The following is a 21,624-nucleotide window of genomic DNA, read 5'->3' as shown; positions in this document are numbered from 1 at the left end:
GTTATCAGAGATGAGCACTCGGGGTAGTCCGAAATGGAAAACTATATTCTTCCAGAAGAAATTTTGCACACTTCGCACCGTGATCGTTGCGAGAGGTTCGACCTCCACCCACTTAGTTAAATAATCAACTACTACCACTAAGAACCTCCTCTGTTCTGTCGCTGGTGGAAACAGTCCGAGTATATCGATCCCCTACTGTGCAAAGGGCCACGGGCTGGTAAGGTACTTTAGGTCGGCAGCGGGTTGGTGGTGGATGTTGGCATGCTTCTGAAACTTGTCACACCTTCTCACAAACTCAATTGCATCTGCCTTCATCGTTGGCCAATAATATCCCTATCGTAGCGCCTTCTGGGTGAGTGCCCTGCCCCCCATGTGTCCGCCGCACAAGCCCTCATGAGTGTCGCGGAGCACGAGCTTGACTTCAGAAGGTTGTAAGTAGCGCAGATAAGGGAGCGTGTAGGATCTTCAGTACAGCTGTTCGTCTATCATGATGTATTTGGCTGCCTGACGCTCTACCCTTCTGGCAGCATTACGATCTGCAGGGAGGGTCTCGTGTAGCAGGTAGCTCGCGAGTGGATCAACCCAGCTCGGCTCTGCTTGTACGACAGGAGCGACCTCCTCTGCCCCCTCCCCCGAGAATGCTAGGCCGAGGCAGGTTCTCTATGTACACGGTTCTCATGGTGTTATCGCTTGTGCTGGCAGGATAGGGCATTGACCTCAGCGTTCTCGGATCTCGGGATTTGCTTGACGAAGTAGGACTGGAAGTTGAGTAGAGCCTCTCTGACTTTGGCTAAGTAGGCGACCATGGTTGGCTAGCGAGCTTCATATTCGCTGGTGACCTGGTTGACCACGAGCTGGGAGTCGCTGCAAATAACGATGTGCTTAGCTTTTACTTCACTCGCTAGGGCCAGCCCGGCTATCAACACCTCGTACTCCACTTCATTGTTGGACGCAACAAAGGTGGTAGGGTGCCATGATCTGGGGCACATTCAGAGTAGGAACTCCATCCGTAGAGAGTGGTAGGGTGAATTGTCCAATGCACACCGTCGGGATCTGAGGTTGCTCCCCGGAGGCGTTCATGTCTGCACTGCGTCCGGCGTTGCTAGAGGAAGCCATGGAAACTGAACTTGAAAGATTTGGTGAAGAAAGGCTTTTCGAAGCGTTTTCCACAGGCAGTGCCAATTGATGGTGCGTGATCTGGTCACTCCTAGCTGGAAGTGGCTGCTGCGCTCCTAGCTGGTGATGGACGAGAGATGCCTGCGAGGAAGAAGATGAAGGAACCCGGGGGGCTCACCCGGTGGGAACACTCCGGCGGTTAAGTTAGTAATCGGATTGAAAGCTGGGAGAGAAAGAGGGAGAGTTGCAGAGAAATTAAAGAGCTAGAGTGATGATCACGCAATACCTTCTCCTTTGGGGGTCGGGGTCTTTATATACTAGTATCCTGACATGTCAGGTGCAACCGCCTCCGAATCTTTGCTGCGGCGATCTGCTGTCAGATAACGGCCTGGAGTGGCTGGCCGTTATTTGTCAAAGTTGAGCTGGTGGGCGAAGGTGATCGCTGCAGAGTACGGTCCTGCTAGGAAAAACAGCCTCCAGGATTGGCAGGCATGACGCTGCCAGGCGAGAGACGTGGGCATAGTCTCTAGGGTTGGTAGGTACGGTTGTCAGGCAGGAAACCCCCTGCGATACGCCGAGCTGCTCTGCAGTGAGCTACCTTACACTGAGCTACTGGTGGTATGCCAAGGTGCTTCTGAGGCAGGTCACTGAGGTGGCTCTTAGGTTTTTGGACAGGAGCGAGCTTATTCTAGCTAGGGAGCTGACGAGCTTAACCCGAAGTATCTTCAGTTCAGGATTCTCCTTTTTGGGAGAATCTTAGCTCGGGGTACTCCCTACTTGGGAGAGTCTTAGCTCGGGGCAACGGAGTATTATCTTGTAGCGAGCTGTCAGACTGGGTTATAGCGAGCTCGTTATGTTGAGTTATCACCTATGTCGAATCACGTCCACGTGTCCCCTTATTATGAGATCAGGCCAAATCACCCTCCATCACCTGTCTTGAAGAATGACTGGAGCTTTGATTGTGAAATCAAAGCTTTGAGCTAGAGCCTCTATCTTGGAGAATGGCCAACAAAACCTAATCTATTTGCAAAACCCAAATGAAATCAGGAAATCTAAATAAAAAAAAGTAAAAATCAAAATAAAGAATTGAAATTGGAAGAAGATTGGCACGTCCAAACATCTGGCATTCCAACTTGTTAAACGAATTAATAAGGAGGGCGGAAGACGCCTTTCATTGGGTTTAATCACAATTACGTGGAATTAAAAAAAAGAAAATTTAAAAAAATAGAAAATTAAGAAGGGGATTTCTAGGATAACTATTCTGATATGGTACGACCAGTTTTAATATATATATATATATATGCATGATGTTGCTTTCGAAACAAAATCTCATATTCTTCTAACTACGAATTTAATATCAAGAGATGGACTGTTTCCGATTTCAGTTAACGGGTCAATCCACCCATTCCCTTCTCATCTCACGAGTCACGCCCAAAATTATGTCGGCCCCACCCAGGCACTAATCGTACGGTTCTCAGATTTCTGAGTCATCTCAGTAATTTTTTGTAGTTTCCACTTTCCAGGGAGGAGAGTACCGTGACATGAAACACGTTGTTTAGTCTAAACCGAGTAATAGCTATAAAAAAAAAAATGTGTAACCCGAGTAAGCAAAAGCAAGACTACCACAAAAAGGTAAGCAAAAAAGCAAATTAGAAAACTGGAAGAGGACAAACTGAGCATTCAAACAGGTTATTAAGCCGCAGAGCAGGTTCCCTTGTCAATGACTGAACATCTTGTTAACACAATGAGGTATTGCCACGTGTCAAAAGTGATCAGAGGTCGCCCTTTCCCTTTGTTTTTTTTGAAGCTCGCCCATTTTGAAAAGTTTTGGGGGGCAAGTGAACAAGCTGACCCATGAACTCGGTACGTCTCTGGGACTGGGAGCGCCTATAAAAACGGAAGAGGTTCCTCACTTCTTGGCAAAGTAACAGTTAAGACTGTAAGAGGGAGGGAGCTCTTGAGAGTTGAGCAGTTGTGCCTGGACTTCTTTGCCTGGTAGCCATGGAGAAAGAAGTCTGTAACGACGACGCAGTTATCAATGTGGTAGAGATGGTGGAGAGGGAGGAGGAAAAGGAGATCAAGAATATTGTTTTGGTAGATTACAAAGAAGAGAAAGTGGATGTGGAAACTACCCAAAACCAATCCAAACGACAGAAACTCTTTCAAAGGTTCGACTCACTTGATCAAGAGGCCTCTAAGGTCTCTGGAATGTCTACCACAACCAAGCTAACCAAGGTCTGAGATTTAGCAAAATAGCAAGCAAATTAAAATTAAAGAAATATATGTCTATAATATTTCAGTTCATTTTTCTACTTCTGATGAATACTTTCAGGTTCATGGTTATTTGATCATGTTATTTATTTTTTGAAGTTGGGTTTTGCTGTTTGAGATTATATATATATATATATATATATCAACAGTTTCTGAGCTGCTTCTCTTTCTTGCTTCGCTCTCACGTACAGGCAGCATCTATGGCTGCTGCAATGAAGCTGGCGTTCCAGAGCATCGGAGTTGTTTTCGGCGACATCGGAACATCTCCGTTGTATGTATTTGCGAGCACCTTCACCGATCAAACCCCAACTCACAACCATATAATCGGGGCTCTGTCACTCATCATCTACAGCCTCACTCTCTTCCCCCTCATCAAATATGTTCTCATAGTTCTCCAAGCCAACGACAACGGAGACGGTAATACCAAGTGAAAAGCTTTCTAATTAATAGATTATTTCCAAGTGAAAAATCCATCTCGGTTTGAGAAGGCTCGGTTTTTGTTCTTATTAATTTCAACAACTGTTATTAGGTGGAACTTTTGCTATGTACTCGTTGATATGTAGACATGTGAAGGTAAGTGCAATACCAAGCAGCCAACAAGGAGAGGAGGAGATGAAGCTTTCTGCTTATAAGTTGGGAGCTGCTAACAAACTCTCGAAGAGAGCAGAGAAGATCAAAGAAATCATGGAAGGAAGCTCTTTTGTCAAGACAGCTTTACTTACTGTGGCTCTCCTTGGCACTTGCATGGTTATTGGAGACGGGATTTTGACTCCTTGCATTTCAGGTCCTCTCTCTCTCTCTCTATAGAAAAATACTTTTGAATTGGCTCAGAGTCTCTAAAATATCTTTTGCGTTCTTGTTTTTCAATTTTCTTGATAATACGTTCACCTACTAATATCTTGTCTATAAATATCTATACTGAGTTATTTGGGTTGGGACCAGTGACGTTTTCGTGATGCGTGATGCATGATGCATGATGGAAGGAGATCTGATTAGATGGGCCCGAAAGCATGTATACACTGTAGATTGTACAACCCCAACAGCCAATAAACGGGTTGCAGTTGTTCTGTACATTACAATCACATACAAACAAAATTTTGTTGTCAAGGTGGCTTTTGATAACTTTAAAGTCTGATGATGTATGAAAATTCAAAAGCCATTTTTCGGATCTAAAATCTTAAAAGAAGTAAAAATGATTTCCTGTTTTTCATGATCTAAAAGGATTGTTTGATAATATTAAAAGTAATAAAAAATACCAAAAAAGATTATTATTATTATTCAATACTGATATATTTATTAATCACGATAGTAATAATAATAATAATAATAATTTTTTAATATTATTTACTAATAATAAATATATTACTACTAAATAATTATTATAAAATTATAAATAATATCCTTTTAATTTAAATAAATAATAATATTTATTATTAATATTTATATAGTAATAAGAATATTTCATAATATGTTTATTAGTAATACTTAAAATATTTTTATTTATTATTAGTTAATAGTAATAAATCAATAAATATCATTTTTAATTAAATGATCTTATCTTTTCAGATCCTCTAAAAAGCAGAAAATCATTTCTACTTCTTTTCAGATTTCAGGTTTGAATAATATCTTTTTAACCTTTCAGATTTTAGATTTTAGATTTTAGATTTTACATTTCAAATTTCAGATTTATCAAATGCTACCTTAGTCTTGATTCTGTTCAGGGGGTAGTGAATATTGGACCCACAACCACTGTTGGTGATTAACGGACTAACGCTACGTACTTCATCCCATATTGGACAGTTATGAATTAAGTGAGGCCCATAAGAGTCCAAAATTAGATATTGGGTAAATTTTTGTAAAACAAGCCCAAAGAGTTATCATGTATGTTGGGCCCCCAATCTAAACTGCAATCTGGATATCTTTTGGGTGCTCATGAGGACATTTCACAGCAATTTGCATCCCTAGCTCTCTAATTCTATCTATTATTGCATCAAAGAGGATCCCTTTACTATCAAAATGACTAACAAATCTAGTAAATAAGAAACCCTCCAGATGGCTGTTTTATTCCCAACCAAATGGCTCCTCCATAACGTTGGCCATGGTAAGTTTCAACTCAATGGCCTCATACCTTGTGGCAAAGGAATCTCTTTTTTCTCAGACACCTTTTAATGCATAACTTAGTATCAACTGCTAAAATTACTATGAAAAGGTCCAACACATGTAGAGATATGGATCCTTACATTGACCTCATATGAGTCAAGAAGAGGTTTCTGAATTAGAAGAACCCATATCTAGCTGCTGACTCACTCCTATTTCATTTGGGTTTTCTTTTTCTGACTTGAGAAAGTCTTACCTTGTTTCAGTTCTATCAGCAGTGGATGGAGTGAGGAAAGTAAATGAAAGTATAAGCACAGGTAGAGCCATATATCCTTTAGTAACCTTCTTCTGATGTTGTCTATAATTTAGTCTCTAGTCATTCTCTAATTTATCTTTCTTCGTACGAGTCCCTTCCAGACATCGTGGTGATGATTTCTGTAGCCATCTTAGTGATCTTGTTCTCAATTCAAAGATTTGGGACAGACAAAGTAGGATACACATTCGCACCGGCAATCTTGATATGGTACTTGTTCATTGGGATCGTTGGAATATTCAACTTGATCCGCCATGATTCATCAGTCTTGAAAGCTTTCAACCCTGTGTACATATATCAATATTTCAACGGAGACCCAAAACGAGCTTGGGTATCTCTTGGAGGAGTTGTCCTCTGTATGACTGGTAAGCATTCATATTTTCAGCTTTCACATATGGACCAAACATTGGAGATCTATCAAGCAAAACATCAACTTTATTTGATCACCAAACACAATTTTATTGAAAATCTGATTATATTGATTTTGTATAAAACTGCACTTAACATTAGCTCCACACATCTGGTGAAACAGGAACAGAAGCAATGTTTGCAGATCTGGGACACTTCTCTGTAAGATCAATTCAGGTAAGTTAACCTTTTAATTCATTTAGAATTCACTCAATATCTATTACCTTGTGAAGAATAGATTACAATGAGTGGTAGTTGTTTTTCTGATAAACTAACAAATAATTTTATTTTCCTTTGGAATTGTTTCCTCCTTAGATTGCGTTTACTGGCTTAGTATACCCATGTTTGGTCTGTGCTTATGTTGGACAAGCTGCTTACTTGTCCAAGTTCCCACAGGATGTCCAAGATGCTTTCTATAAATCAACTCCAGGTAATTCCTTTCCATCCTCAGGGCCTCAAGGTATTTAAGCTTCAATTTGAGTTTGGTATCTGATAAACAACCCTTCAAATGCCATGGACAGATTCAGTGTACTGGCCTATGTTTGTGACTGCTGTGACAGCATCGATCATTGCAAGTCAGGCCATGATCTCTGCAACCTTTTCTATTGTAAAGCAGTCAGTGGCTTTGGGTTGCTTCCCTAGAGTCCGAGTTGTCCATACCTCACACAAGCATGAAGGACAAGTCTACATTCCAGAGATAAACTTTCTGCTTATGTTTGCCTGTGTCATGGTCACTGCATCGTTCAAGGACACCACTAAAATCGGCAATGCTTATGGTAACAGCCTTGAGATCTTGTGTTCATAACTTGCATGCACAGTTATTTCCGTGAATCAGCTGATATTAATTTTTCCTCCTTAAAACCTACAGGAATTGCTGTTGTTGCAGTGATGCTGGTTACGACTTCGCTTCTAATCTTGATAATGCTAATAATATGGCAAACCAGTCTTCACTTTATTACCCTCTTTGTTCTTGTCTTTGGTTCCTTTGAGCTCCTCTACTTCTCTTCTGTGCTCTATAAGTTCGATAAAGGTGGTTATCTTCCTCTCTCCTTTGCTGGGGGTCTCTTCTTTGTAATGTATGTCTGGCACTATGTCCAGTCAAAACGCTATGCTTTTGAAGTAGAGAAGAAGGTATCAACTCAATACCTAAACAACCTGGGCTCTGACCTTGGCATTGTAAGAGTTCCTGGTGTTGGGCTTCTCTACACAGAACTGACTCATGGAATTCCAGCTATATTTTCTCACTTCCTCACCAACCTTCCAGCCATACACTCTGTATTAGTTTTTGTCTCTGTTAAATACTTGGCAGTGAACAAAGTCCCAGCTGCTGAAAGGTTTTCACTTAGGCGGGTGGGACCCAAAGATTACAAGATGTATAGATGCATAGCGAGGTATGGATATCGCGAAAGGAGAGTAGGGAATGAAGAATTTGAGAATTTGTTGATGGAGCACCTCAAGTCATTCATCAGAATGGAGTATCTTGAAGGACTTGACCAGGATGACAAAATTGCAGCAGTCCCAGACAGAGGAGGAGAAGAAGAGATCCAATTCTTGGAAAAATCAAGAAGCTCTGGAGTAGTGTACTTGTTAGGACACAGCGAGGTCAGGGCTAGTAAGGATTCTTGTATGCTGAAGAGGGTGGTGGTAGATTATGTATATGATTTCCTCCGAAGGAACTTCAGGCAAGGATTCGTGGACCTGCAGATTCCAAACAAGAATTTGCTACAGGTGGGCATGAATTACCATGTATGACTCAATTTTGAAATGAAATGCTGCTCATAAACGTCAGTGGAGAATGTGTGTGGCATAACTTTTTTCTTTTTTTTTGCGTAAAATGGAATTTATTCATATAATAAGTCATAAACACTTCTAGATGCTTGGACACAAAATAAGATGTATATAATATTTGGAAAACTGAACTCTGAAATTGAAGATATGTTTCAGTTACCCAAATGAGATGCTCCTCTATTTTTCATATATACAAGTCAACTTGAATTTCACTGACAAAGAAAATTGATCAGGAATTCCCGGCATCCTATAGATCTCTTCTTTTTCAAGGAAACTAGTTGATCAAAAATTGCTTAGCATTATCGTGAGACATTGGTGTCCACCATAGAAAACTAAAATGCTATTTCCTGTAGAACTTGAAGCGTCTTCTGATGGACCTGAATGCAAGAAAAACAGAACTCATGAGTGTTTCTAAGGGGTAGTAGACAAAAACTCTAAATTCTTTTTAATTTCTCTCTTTTTCATCTTTTATTGGCACATCTTAGTCAGCTCTAAAAGAAAAGGAATATTGGAATTTAAATGTTCAACTTGATCATCTGTGTGTTCTCTCATGGGGTCACAGATGTTGTGTCAAGTAAATATGTGATAATCTACAGTATTACTGAGATTTCAGCAACTTGGAGTATTAAAATATGCAGCAAAGGTGCCTACAGATGCCCATTATGCACAGATCCCAGTATGTCTAAGCATGGACTGTATTGTCTCTTCAAATCTTTATCCATCAAAATGGAACACCAAAACATGTCTAGAAAAGAGATAAATGCAATTTGTTTTTTTATTTTTGGTGAAGTTGGCAGAAATTGACAGTATCTTTGGTTTGGTGGGTAAGCTGGGTGCCAAAGAGAGAGAGAGAGAGAGAGAGCTCTTGATCATCTTTCCTCAAAATTCATGGACATCCAAAATAAGTATGCAAAGCATTTTAAATGGCAAACATGCTACTCTTACCCATTCTAGATGTTGAGCTGTAATGCCAGATACATTTCCAGAATAAATACCACCCAGTACCTAACAAATCAATGAAGAATGATGCATCAGAATGAGGGGATGGAACATATACAAAAAATACATATATCAATTCATACATAACTAACTATAAACATGCATACACCATATAAACGGCAGCTGATGTTCCAGGACTAGAACTGCCCCCAACACCTTACCCTTTTCACTAGCAAAGTTTAATGCAAGGGTCCTTCAACAAATGCCGAAAGCCACGCTCCCCTTCTGTCTTCTATTACTTGGCAAAGCAAAAAGTTCAATGGATATCTTTTATGTGAGAAATCTATTACATGGCAGGATATGGTGAAGGTATGAATGAGAGAAGTGCCAGATGGACAATCTAGAATTACATGGATGATCTGGACTTCAGATTCATCATATCAGTCCTCTAGTAGCATACAATAGCTACTATATCTAAATAGAAGACATTTCCCCATACAGGGATCAGATATAGAAAATGGATACAAAATTTGAACCCAAAATGAAAACATCTTCAGATCACTGTTTTCCATCATTCCATATAGCATTTTATTAAAAAAAACAAAGATTCTAGGCTATTGTTCAATGACTGGGAAGAGCACTTTCCCAACTGCTTGCAATCAATCACGCCACGTTGGATCTCTGATCATTAACTGGTGGTTATCCAGATTCCAAAATGAAGTTTTTAGAAAAGGAAAGACACCTTTCAGGTTGGAGAAGGTATGGACTACCCAGTGTTTTAAAAGCACAAGGCACAAAAAAGGTGCAGGGATCAATTTGCGCCCAAGGCACAAGGTGCAAGGCAAGGCACGCGCCTTTTTGAAGCAAGGTGCAAAAATTAAAAAAAAAATGTCAGAAAATTCAAAAAAGTGCCAAATAGGGGGTTCTCGGGGATCTGGGGGCTCCAAAAAAAAAGCAAAAAAGCGTCAAATTTTCAAAAGGCGCATGCCTGGGCTGAGGTGCAAGGCACATCAGCCGCACACCAGGCGTGCGCCTTCTGAAAGGGTTGTGCCTAGGACCTAGGTGGCACATACCCTAAAATGCGCCTTGCCTGTACGCCTTAGGTACGCCTTTTTAATCACTGGGACTACCCACAAGGAGTTTTAGAAAAGAGTAGCTTCTTGGTGGGAGGAATGCAAAGTGGATGGTTGGGTAGGATTCCGGTTTCAACAAAATAAGCTAATTCAAGAGTTAGATGATTTGGGGGAATTTGGATGTATAGAGTAGAAGCAGAAGAGAACTTATTAGAAAGGAGAGGGAGAAGCTTATAATAAGGGAAGAAACCTTTTGGAGACAAAGGTCTCGGGTGAGATGGCTGAAGGAGGGAGACAATAACTCAAAGTTCTTCCATAGTTATGCTTCAGGGAGGAGGAAAAACTACATCTCAAAATTGAGGGTGGGGCAAAGAGAGAGAGAGGAGAAGGGAGAAATTTCAGAAGCCATTGTGCAATTTTTCAGCTTTACTCAAAGGATGGATCTAGTAGAACTCCTTTGAATACTTCAAGCTAGGAGGGACATAAGCTGTCTGAAGACAAAAAGATTTGGCTAGAAAGAAACTTTAAAGAACAAGAGATTAAGGAAGCACTGTTTAAGATGGATGGAGATAGAGCTCTGGGACCGGATGGGTTCCCTATCCTTTTCCATCAGTTGTGTTGGGACACAATCAAGTCTGATTTGGTAATTTGGTGGAGGTGTTCTCAGATTTCTACCTCTCGACCATTGTGAACAAAGGTAACAGCTTGACCTTTATCACTCTAGTTCCAAAGAAAGAGGGGACCTTGGAAGTTAAGGACTTCAGACCTATCCGTTTGGTGGGGATTTATACAAAATAGTAGCTAAAGTTTTGGTGACAAGACTAAAGGAGGTGCTGAAAGAATTAATTTCAAGCAACCAATTCACCTTTGTGAAAGGAAGACAGATTATTGACAGCATACTAGTGGCCAAGGTTCAAAAATTTCAATACAATACGCCTCGTATCAGGCGAATCGTATCATATCGGGCACTTCATGATACACCTATTTACAAGGGTTTCAGGAACCACCCGCTTTTTAATAAAAAATAGTTAAAAATATGCCCAAAAACCAAATTTTGAAAAAAAACTAAAAACATATAAACACGTGTTATTTTAAGTACCGATACACAGGCGTAACGATATTTTGAACCTTGATTGTGGCTAATGAATGTGTAGAAAAAAGAAGACAAAGTGGTAAGGCAGGGATGGTAATCAAGTTGGACCTGGAAAAGGCTTATGACAAAGTGGATTGGGACTGCTTGGTAGAGATTCTAAGCCTGAGAGGTTTTGGTAGAAGGTGGGTCAGATGGATTAGAGGGTGCAATAAGTTCTGCTTGGTTTTCAATTTCGATAAATGGTGAACCTACCGGTTACTTTATTGCAAACAGAGGCCTGAGACAAGAATGTTCTCTCTCCCCCCTACTCTTCATTTGGTAGCTGATTTCCTCAGTTATTTGCTTCAGAAAACAAGGGAGTTGAACTTGCTGAAAGGGTTCGTGGTAGGTAGGGAAGCAGTTCAGGTGTCTCATTTGATGTCTGCAGACGACATAATCTTATTCTTAGAGGCTGATTGGGATAACATCTCCAACCTAAAAAGGGTGTTAAAAAGTTTTGAGATGGTGACTGGACTTAGAGTTAACTCCACTAAAAGCAGTATTGTGGGTTTAAATGTAAGTGACTATCTCTAGGAAATGTTCAAGGAGCTGTTAGGTTGTAAATTGGAGAGGCTTCCCATTACCTATTTGGGAATGCCTCTTGGTGGGAACCCAAGAAGTCAAAGATTTTGGGATCTGGTGGTGAAAAAATGTGAGAAAAGATTGTCCATGTGGAAGAAAAGCTACCTATGAAAAGGGGGAAGACTTATAGTTATTAAGGCATCTCTTGCCAATTTGCCAACCTATTTCTTGTCGGTTTTTCGAGTCCCGAGCAAAGTAAAAAGTGTAGAGATAGTTAATAGGTTATTATAGTGTGTGTGGTTCCAGCCCCACACTTTATTTTACTGTTTATTTCTTTATGTTACAGTAGAAATCACTGATTGAAGATTTAGTCGAATTTCTTGTGAAAGGAAAGAGGAGGAAAATGAAGATTTCAGCAATAGAGAAGAAAAGAGGAGAAAAGAGTAGGAAGTCAACCAGGATTCTTAGATTAAGCCTAGCCGCCAACCCCTCATTATATTTATACTTAACATAAAGGATGAGATATTACAAGGATGCCATTAGTAGGGCGGCTACTAACGTAGCTGAACAGTCACAACTTAAAAACATAAACTAATGGGCCTAAAGCCCAACAACTTGCTAACTAAATAACTTCAAATAAGAATAAAAACAACTAGGCCCAACTCAACACTCCCCCTCAAGTTGGGAGTAAATGTCACAGATTCCCAACTTGTGTAGATCATGCTCCAGCTTGTTCTTTGCAACACCTTTTGTGAGAACATCAGCAAGCTGCAGATCAGAAGCAATGTATAGAAGACAAACTTCTCCAAAAGTCGCTCTTTCTCTGATAAAATGTCTATCCACTTTAATGTGCTTAGTTCGGTCATGCTGGACTGGGTTATGGGCAATGTTAATTGCTGCCTGGTTATCACAGTACAACATCATAGGTTCTTCTGCCTATACACCAATTTCTTCTAATAGGGAACGGATCCAAAAAAGTTCTAAAACTCCATGTGCCATGGCCCTGTATTCAGCTTCAGCACTTGATCTTGCCACCACTATTTGTTTCTTACTCTTCCACGAGACAAGGTTACCCCCAACAAGGGTGCACACTCCTGAAGTTGATCTCCTATCATCAAGGCATCCTGCTCAATCTACATCTGTATAAACCTCTAGTTTCAATTGTCCATGATCAGTAAACAATATGCCTCTACCCGGGTGTCCCTTTAGATAAGCAAGAATCTTGTCAACTGCCTCCCGATGCTGGACTCGTGGAGCATGCATGTATTGACTTACCACACTTACTGCATAGGAAATGTCTAGTCTTGTCATACACAAGTATAGCAGCCAACCCACAAGTCTCTGATATCTCCCAATGTCCTTTACTGGCTCACCTTCTGATGCATTGATTCTATGGTTCTGATCAATAGGGGTACTGATTGCCTTCATTCCAAGCTCCCCTGTCTCTGGAAGAAGATCCAAGACATATTTCATTTGAGAGATAAAAATTCCATGTTTTGATCTTGCAACTTCAATGCCTAAGAAGTATCTTAGTTCTCCAAGATCCTTAATTTCAAATTCTTTATGTAGAGTCCTCTTCAGACAATCAATCTCACTTAGGTCATTCCCCGTGACAACAATATCATCCACATAAACAATTAGGACTGACACCAAAGATCCCCTTCGCTTCACAAACAAAGTATGATCGGATTGAGTCTAAGTGTAGCCAAAAGCAATCAAGGCCTTTCTGAATCTATCAAACCATGCTTTGGGAGATTGTTTCAAGCCATAAAGTGACTTCTTAAGCCTGCATACCTTTCCCTTTTCAGCATCACTGTAAAAGCCAACAGGAAGATCCATATACACTTCCTCTTGCAGATCCCCATTTAGGAAAGCATTCTTCACATCAAATTGAAACAAGGGCCAAGAGTATGAGGCAACAAGAGAAAGAAGTATCCGAACAGAAGTCATCTTTGCAACTAGTGCAAAGGTCTCTAAGTAATCAATGTCATAGGTCTGTGTGTACTCTTTTGCAACAAGTCTTGCCTTGTATCTTTCTATACTTCCATATGCCTTATATTTTACTGTGTAAACCCATCTGCATCCAACTGTCTCTTTGCCTCAGGTAGATCCACAATGTCCCATGTTTGATTCTTAACCAAAGCTGCCATCTCTTCCTACATAGTTGTCTTCCACTCAAGTTTGGAGAGAGCCTCACTAACACCCTTAGGTATAGACACTGAGTCAAGAGAGGAAAGAAAAACACGGTAGGAAGGAGAAAGTCCACTATAGGATAAGTACTGTGAAATACAATGAGCAGTACACTTTCTCTTCCCTTTTCTAAGAGCAATAGGAAGGTCAAGGTTATCTGTAACAGGATTAGTAGAATCAATGGGAACTGAAATAGTAGCGGGACCAAGAGGAATACCTGAATCCATGTTAGCTGAATCTGGAGTCTCCAAGGAACCGACAGAAAGTGATGTGAGTTCTGTTGTAGTGGAATCAACCTCCTTGTGAAGTCTCTGTCGTAAATAATGCTGAAAAGCAGGACGCAAAGGAGGTGGTAAGGTAGGTGACACAGGAAGGTCAAGCATAGGAGTAGACATAGGGACTGGAACTGAGAGAGGAATAGACTGACTCACTTCCCCAAAACACTCCCCCTGAGAAGGATTCTTTGAGAAGTATGTGGATTCAAAAAATGTGACATCCATGGTAACATACCGGCTCCCAAAGACTGGATCATAGCAGCAATACCCTTTCTGATTTTCTGCATATCCAAGGAAAACACACTTATTTGCCTTGGGATCAAGCTTCGAGTGGTGAGAACCAAGGATATGTGCAAAGCAGGCACACCCAAACACCCTGAGAGGAATATGAAACATCTCCCCCTCAGGAAAAAGGAGACTGAATGGGATGCTGAATCCAAGTATACGAGAGGGCACCCTGTTAATCAGATATACTGTTGTGAGAGCTGCATCACCCCAAAACTGAATTGGAACTGTAGATGTGATCATCATGCTTCTTGCAATCTCAACAATGTGTCTGTTCTTCCTTTCTACAACACAATTCTGTTGTGGACTGTAGGGACAACTACTCTGATGGACAACACCATATTCTAATAGATATGAGGCAAGGTGTTTTTCAAAATATTCCCTGACATTGTCTGATCTGAACACCTTTATTCTCGTTCCAAACTATGTTAGCACCATTTGATGAAATTGCCTCACCAAGGATAGTACTTCATCGCGGGATCTCATCAGGTAAATCCAAGAGTATCGTGAGAAATCATCCACAAATAAGAGAAAATATCGATAGCCTCCCATAGAAGGAACATGGTAAGGTCCCCACACATCAGAATGAATAACATCAAAAGAAGAATAACACCTTTTATTACTAGGTTTAAATGAATGTCTACAATGCTTTCCAAGTTGACAACCTTCACACTCCAGACTTGACAAACTAACGGACTCAAAAAGTTTTGGAAACAAAAGACTCAAAGAAGAAAAAGGTAAATGGCCTAAACGATTATGCCAAAGCATAATTTGACCCACAGACCCTGACTCACTATCCCTGCTGACATGATGACTGTTGGTTCGGCTGATATGTTGTTATTCTCTTGTCTGGGTTGGGTATTAGAGTCTCTAGTTAATGGGCCTTAGTAACTAGGCCTAATTGTATCTTGTGTTTTATTAGACTCACTCTCCTCTCTTCTTCCTCTTCTTCTTCTTCTCAGCTCTCTCAACAGGTTCAGTTCAGCAAACATGGTATCAGAGCTCTAGGTCTGGTCGTAGAACACCTCTCTCGCCTGGTTACAACAGCTGTCTCGCACTTCTCTCTCTATCTTGGTACTGCAAAGAAACCCTAGGTCTAGTCGTAGAACACAGCAGAACCTATACCTAGGGTTTTCCTTAGGGCCCAAGAGGAGTTAGTCCCAGTAGCTAATGCCCTAAGAGATACATAGAGCAAGGTGTAGCCATTGTGCTTTTCAGGACAGTTTGACGAAGAGAACGATTGGGAGCGGTCATGAGCGTGGAGGCCTCTACTACCTGGATGCAGACATCAGTTCAGCCCTTCAAACATCTACTACTAGTGGTCAATCTAATGTGGAGTCGTTATCTAAGCTGCACCTGTGGCATGCTAGACTAGGTCATTTACAGTTCTCGTCATTGGAAATGTTGCTTCCGGAATTGTTTCAAGGTGTGTCAAGTCAAAAGTTAGTCTGTGAAGTCTGTCAATTATCAAAACAGTGTAGAACTGTGTACTCAACTTCTAGTAATGAAATTCAAGCACCTTTTGACTTAGTGCATTCTGATGTTTGGGGTCCTTCTCCCATTGTTTCTGTGGATGGCTATCGATACTTTATCAGTTTTATCGACCACTATTCTCGATGCACATGGATCTACTTATTAAAGGCACGAGATGAAGTGCCGCGGGTAACCATGGCATTTTGCAAAATGATTGAAACACAATTTGGAAAGAAAGTCAAGCAATTCAGGTCAGATAATGTTGTTGAATATTTCGAAAGATCCTTAAACTTGTTTATGGAGGATGCGGGAATGATTCACCAGTCATCTTGTGCTAATACCCCCCAACAGAATGGGGTTGCTGAGCGCAAGAATAGACACTTATTGGAGACTGCACGAACTTTATTATTTCAGCACAAGGTTCCAAAAGGCTATTGGTCTCAGGCAATCCTCACTGCATCATATCTGATAAACCGAATGCCATCTAAGGTCTTGGGAATGAAGACTCCATTTCGGTTCTTTGCCCTCATCTCCCTGTTTTTTCTCTTCCACTGAGGGTCTTTGGGTGTGTATGTTTCATACATGTCAAGGATCCAAAGAAGACAAAACTGGATCCTCGAGCTACAAAGGGAATCTTCTTGGGTTATTATCCTACTCAAAAGGGATACAAGTGTTATGATCCAGTCACCAAGAAAAGATATGTCACAAAAGATGTGGTGTTCTTTGAGCCTCAATCCTACTTCCAATCTTCCTCGGATCCTCTTCAGGGGGAGACTAGTAGAATGTTGAAGAAGAGCCCTCTAACTCATGACAACAACCAATTGGACTCGGATCAACCTGTCTCAGTAACTCAAGGTAATCCTATCAATTCCTCTGACTTGGATCTTCCAATTGCACTTCGTAAATCTACTCGTTCTTGTACTATCAGATACCCTATTGCGGATGTTGTGTCTTACTCACACTTGTCCCCTAGTTATTGTTCTTTTGTGTCTGCTCTCTCTTCTGTGCATGTTCCTACTAGGTACTCTGAGGCTGTGTCTGACCCAAGGTGGAAAGAGGCTATGAATGAAGAAATGAAGGCCTTGATGAAAGCAAGGACTTGGGAACTAGTAGATCTACCGGAAGGGAAAGGTACTGTTGGATGCAAGTGGGTGTTCACCGTGAAGCATAGGGAGGACGGGTCCATTGAAAGATACAAGGCTAGACTCGTGGCAAAGGGGTTTACTCAAAAGGAAGGAGTTGACTACAAAGAAACATTTGCTCCCGTAGCAAAACTCAACACTATCAGAGTCCTACTCTCATTAGCTGCAAACTTCTCGTAGGAGCTTCATCAGCTGGATATGAAGAATGCTTTTTTAAATGGTGATCTACATGAGGAGGTATTCATGGATCCTCCACCAGGTTATGAATTTGGCAGAAAAGTGTGTAGATTGAGAAAGGCACTATATGGCCTTAAACAGTCCCCTCGTGCTTGGTTTGAGAAGCTATGTGGAGCCATGAAGAAAGGTGGTTATACTCAAAGCGGGAAAGATCATACTCTATTTATAAAGAAGAGGAATGGGAAACTTACTGCTCTTATCGTCTATGTAGATGATATGGTAATTACTGGGGATGATAAGGAGGAGATCAACAGACTGAAGGAGGTCCTACCTACTGAATTTGAAATCAAAGACCTGGGTCAACTGAGGTACTTCCTAGGGATTGAAGTTGCTAGATCCAAAGAGGGCATCTATATATGTCAACGAAAATACATCCTTGACCTTCTACAAGAGACAGGCATGTTGGGGTGCAGACCAACAGATACTCCAATAGAACCGAATCATGGTCTACAAGAGTCGGTGGGAGAGGACTACAGGTTACTGCACTTTTGTTGGGGGAAATCTAGTTACATGGAGAAGAAAAAAACAGAATGTTGTTGCAAGGTCTAGTGCAGAGGTAGAATATCGAGCTATGGCTCATGGTGTTGCGTAACTGTTGTGGCTTAAAATTCTTCTTGGTGAACTAGGAGTGAAGACCGAGTGTCCTCTCAAGTTGTATTGTGACAACAAGGCTGCTATCAACATTGCAAATAACCCAGTGCAACATGATAGAACAGAACATATTGAGATAGCCCGCCATTTTGTTAGAGAAAGAATAGTCACAGGAGAACTCTGCATTCCTTACACTCCCTCAGAGATGCAAATTGCAGATGTTTTAACTAAAGGGCTAACCATAGTGATATTTTTGGACTTACTGAGCAAGCTAAACATGATTGACATCCATGCTTAGCTTGAGGGGGAGTGTTGGTTCGGCTGATATGTTGTTATTCTCTTGTCTGGGCTGGGTATTAGAGTCTCTAGTTAATGGGCCTTAGTAACTGGGCCTAATTGTATCTTGTGTTTTATTAGACTGAGTGTCCCATCACTAATCAGGGGGATCCTGATCCTTTAACGTGCCCATTCGAACACATCAGACTCTCCTCTCTTCTTCTTCCTCTTCTTCTTCTTCTCAGCTCTCTCAACTGGTTCAGTTTGGCAAACAATGACTATGATGAGGAGGAAGCACATCCAGGAGGTAGATCCCATTCACTTCACGACCACTCCCAATCGTCCTCTTTGAATCCAGATCCTGCAAAATACAATGACCAGGAGAAAAAATTACTGAGCAATTCAGGTTCTTAATCAAACTACTAACAGATAACAAATTAGTGCTCAATCTGGGAACATGAAGGACAGAGGGTAGAGAAATAGAATCACTAATCTTGACAGATCACTTCCCAGCAATGGGAACATGGGATCCATCAGCTGTGGAGACCCTATCTCTGCCAGAACAGAGTTGGAAAGAAGAAAAAATAGTAGAGCTATGGGTCATGTGCTCTGAGGCTCCAAAATCTATAATCCAAGGAGGTCCCTCCTTACCTGAAGTAGAAACATAATTTGCAGTGAGTGTGAACTACTTGTGTGAGGAAAGGAAGTAGAGTGGACTCCACCAGAAGTTGCCCATACCTCTCAAGTTTGGCCCTTACTGTAGCAGCTGCAAAAGACTCCAGAGGGGCCGGAATGTCACCAGTAACTGCCATGTGTGCATTTCCTTTCTTATTTTTCAGTCTAGTCGGCACAAGATGTGGGTGAAGCTTCCAGCAAGTATCTCTTGTGTGTTTAGGCTTCTTACAGTAGTCACAGATCAAATCTTTTTTATCTTCCTTCTTGATTTCACTGCCACCCCGATCTCCACTTTGTTTAGATTTCACAGTACTCACCATGGCAGATTGATCAGAAACAGAATTTTTCATCATCACATCTCTCTTGCTCTCCTCCCTTGACACAAAGACATATGCCTGGCAGAGGATAACACTGTCCCTGGAAAGAAGATGTTGTCTTGCAATATCATACTCAGCATTAAGGCCAGCAAGAAATTCAAACACCCTATACTTCTCTAGATGTTTCTGATAGGTAGCTGCATCCTTAGTGGTTTCCCAAGCAAATGTCTCTAAATGGTCAATCTCCTACCACAGGGTTTTAAGGGCTGAAAAATAGGTTGCAATAGGTCTATCTCCCTGCCTTGTAGAAATAATCTAATTTCTTAACTGATAAGCCCTAGCAACATTTTCCCTCTGTGAATAGGTTTCTGTAACCCCATCCCATATTTCCTTAGTTGTATTTGCCGATAAAAAAATTTTACTTATATGGGGCAACATGGAACTACACAACCAAGTCATCACAATATAATTCTCCTGTACTCACCGGGAGTTGCTAGTTTCGGGTTTCACTTCTTCACCAGTGATATACCCTAATTTCCCACGAGCACCAATGGCCATCTTTGCAGATTGTGACCATTCTAAGTAATTTGCACCATCCAATCTAACTGTAGTAATGGTTCCAGTCCCGAAAAGATCTCCAGCACCTCCCACTGGTCCCATTTCACTCCCGAGCTTATTTTCAACTCCGTGACCCTCCATGCTTCTAAAAAAGTGTAAAGAAAATAACTAAAATATGCAAGATCAAACGAAACACTTCTGGAACCAACAACACCTTTCTGGTGTCCTAGACTGTCTTCCCACAAAAGATTCATTTTCTGTGGGACGGGAGAAGAGAGAGAAGAGGCAGTCGCTCTCTCTAGAAGCCTCCAAATTAGGCAGGACTTGAACCACCCCTTACAGAAAACTCCAAGGAACCCTAAAAAATTAGGGTGCCACTTCCTAGGTCAAAATTGAAGAGTCAACAGAAATAGGACTCTTCCCCTTTCTCTAGTTTTTCCTGATTTTGATGAGAAACCCTAGACCAGCTACAGGGCACACAGATCCACCAAAAAATCAAAAAACTGGGCTTACCTGAGATCTTCGATCAGCCTCTTAAATAACCATGCAGTCAGCCGATCTAGGGTTGCATGAGAAAACAACTCGAGGAAACTTCGGCCTGCTCTGATACCAAGTAGAATTCACTGATTGTAGATTTAGTCGAATTTCTTGTGAAGGGAAAGAGGAGGAAGATGAAGATTTCAGCAGTAGAGAAGAAAAGAAAAGGAGAAAAGAGTAGGAAGTCAACCAGGATTCTTAGATTAACCCTAGCCGCCAACCCCTCATTATATTTATACTTAACTTAAAGGATGAGATATTACAAGGATGCCCTTAGTAGGGCGGCTACTAATGTAGCTGAACAGTCACAACTTAAAAACATAAACTAATGGGCTTAAAGCCCAACAACTTCCTAACTAAATAACTTAAAATAAGAATAAAAACAACTAGGCCCAACTCAACAGTTACAGTTTTGGTAGTTGGGTCGGTTGGGCCTTGTTTATTTTTCTTTTGTTTATTAAGTAGGGGTATTAGAGTAACTCCACTTATTGTAAAGTCATGAATATATATATATATAAGATTTAGTAGGGGCGGCCAGAATTATCTAATCGCACCCCTTTCTCTTCTTTCTTCTCTTCTCTCTTCTCTTTTCTCTCTTCTTCTTCTCTTCAAACCTAGGTTGACTTCTTTTCTTTTTCTTTCTGAATTACATCAGGAAACATTCTGATTCTTTTGTTCAAGTTGGTATCAGAGCTTGGCGAGGAAAGACTAGGGTTCTCATGTGAGCTTGATCTGGTCGGCTAAATGAGAATTCTTTAGAATTGGATTTTCTGTAGTAGCGCCTGGTTCTTGGAGGTTGCTGGAGTATTGGAGACTGCCCAAGGAATTGAAAGATTCTTGGAGATTGCCCAGTGACCAGGAAGAATCAGAGAAATTAGGTGCGACTAAGATTAGGGTTTCAAACTGAGGTGGTGATCATGGTTTCAAATGTCGCCAAATGTCGCTAATGTCACCCGACATATGTCAACGTCAAGGCTCACCAACATGAAAATGGATGGTAATATAAAAATTACATTATGTTGGTCGACATTTCCTATATTTCGGAAATGTCGACCAAATCAGTCCAAATAACCAAAAAAATACAGTTTTTCCTATTATGTCAACAATATGTCAACTAATGTCGACAGGATGTTGACTAATGTACATTAAAAATATAATATTTCAAATAAAATATTTATAAAAGTAATTAACAAAATATAAAAACAAAAGAATAAATTAATTACTTTATAATATAAAACATAAAATATTTTTCAAGTAATAAAATATTAACTAATTAGTATTTTTTAAAATATTTATTGAAATCAGAAAATGTTTATTAAATTTTATAATAAACCATATTCTACATTTAATATAAAAAATCAGAACAAATTTAATAAATTTTATACTAAATCATAATTTATTATAAATTT

The 21,624-nt window shown here is 40.5% G+C and overlaps 2 protein-coding genes across 3 annotated transcripts in view; one reads left to right on the top strand and one right to left on the bottom strand.

Moving 5' to 3' along the window:
• The first annotated feature begins 3,026 nt into the window (after positions 1-3,026).
• On the top strand, positions 3,027-7,970 carry LOC104586302 (potassium transporter 5-like). The gene is made up of 9 exons (XM_088896585.1): positions 3,027-3,351; positions 3,579-3,804; positions 3,917-4,171; positions 5,751-5,801; positions 5,902-6,162; positions 6,330-6,382; positions 6,521-6,635; positions 6,727-6,981; positions 7,074-7,970. Exons 1-9 carry the CDS (start codon positions 3,118-3,120, stop codon positions 7,955-7,957), a joined length of 2,334 nt encoding a protein of 777 aa, XP_088752711.1. The 5' UTR covers positions 3,027-3,117; the 3' UTR covers positions 7,958-7,970.
• Positions 7,971-8,082: 112 nt separating this feature from the next.
• Positions 8,083-21,624, bottom strand: part of LOC104586281 (protein PEP-RELATED DEVELOPMENT ARRESTED 1, chloroplastic) — a 71,297-nt gene continuing 57,755 nt past the window's right edge. For both annotated transcript variants that reach the window (XM_010243453.3, XM_010243452.3), the window contains 2 exons: positions 8,939-8,998; positions 8,083-8,370 (listed from right to left, as the gene is read on the bottom strand). In XM_010243453.3, coding sequence (XP_010241755.1) covers positions 8,326-8,370; positions 8,939-8,998 — 105 coding nt within the window. In that variant the 3' untranslated portion in view covers positions 8,083-8,325. The remainder of the gene's footprint in view (positions 8,371-8,938; positions 8,999-21,624) is intronic.

This window comes from Nelumbo nucifera, chromosome 1 (genome assembly GCF_055504915.1).
Source record: "Nelumbo nucifera cultivar China Antique chromosome 1, China Antique-T2T, whole genome shotgun sequence".
NCBI classification, from domain to species: domain Eukaryota; kingdom Viridiplantae; phylum Streptophyta; class Magnoliopsida; order Proteales; family Nelumbonaceae; genus Nelumbo; species Nelumbo nucifera.
This window is presented reverse-complemented; position numbering and strand designations above follow the sequence as displayed.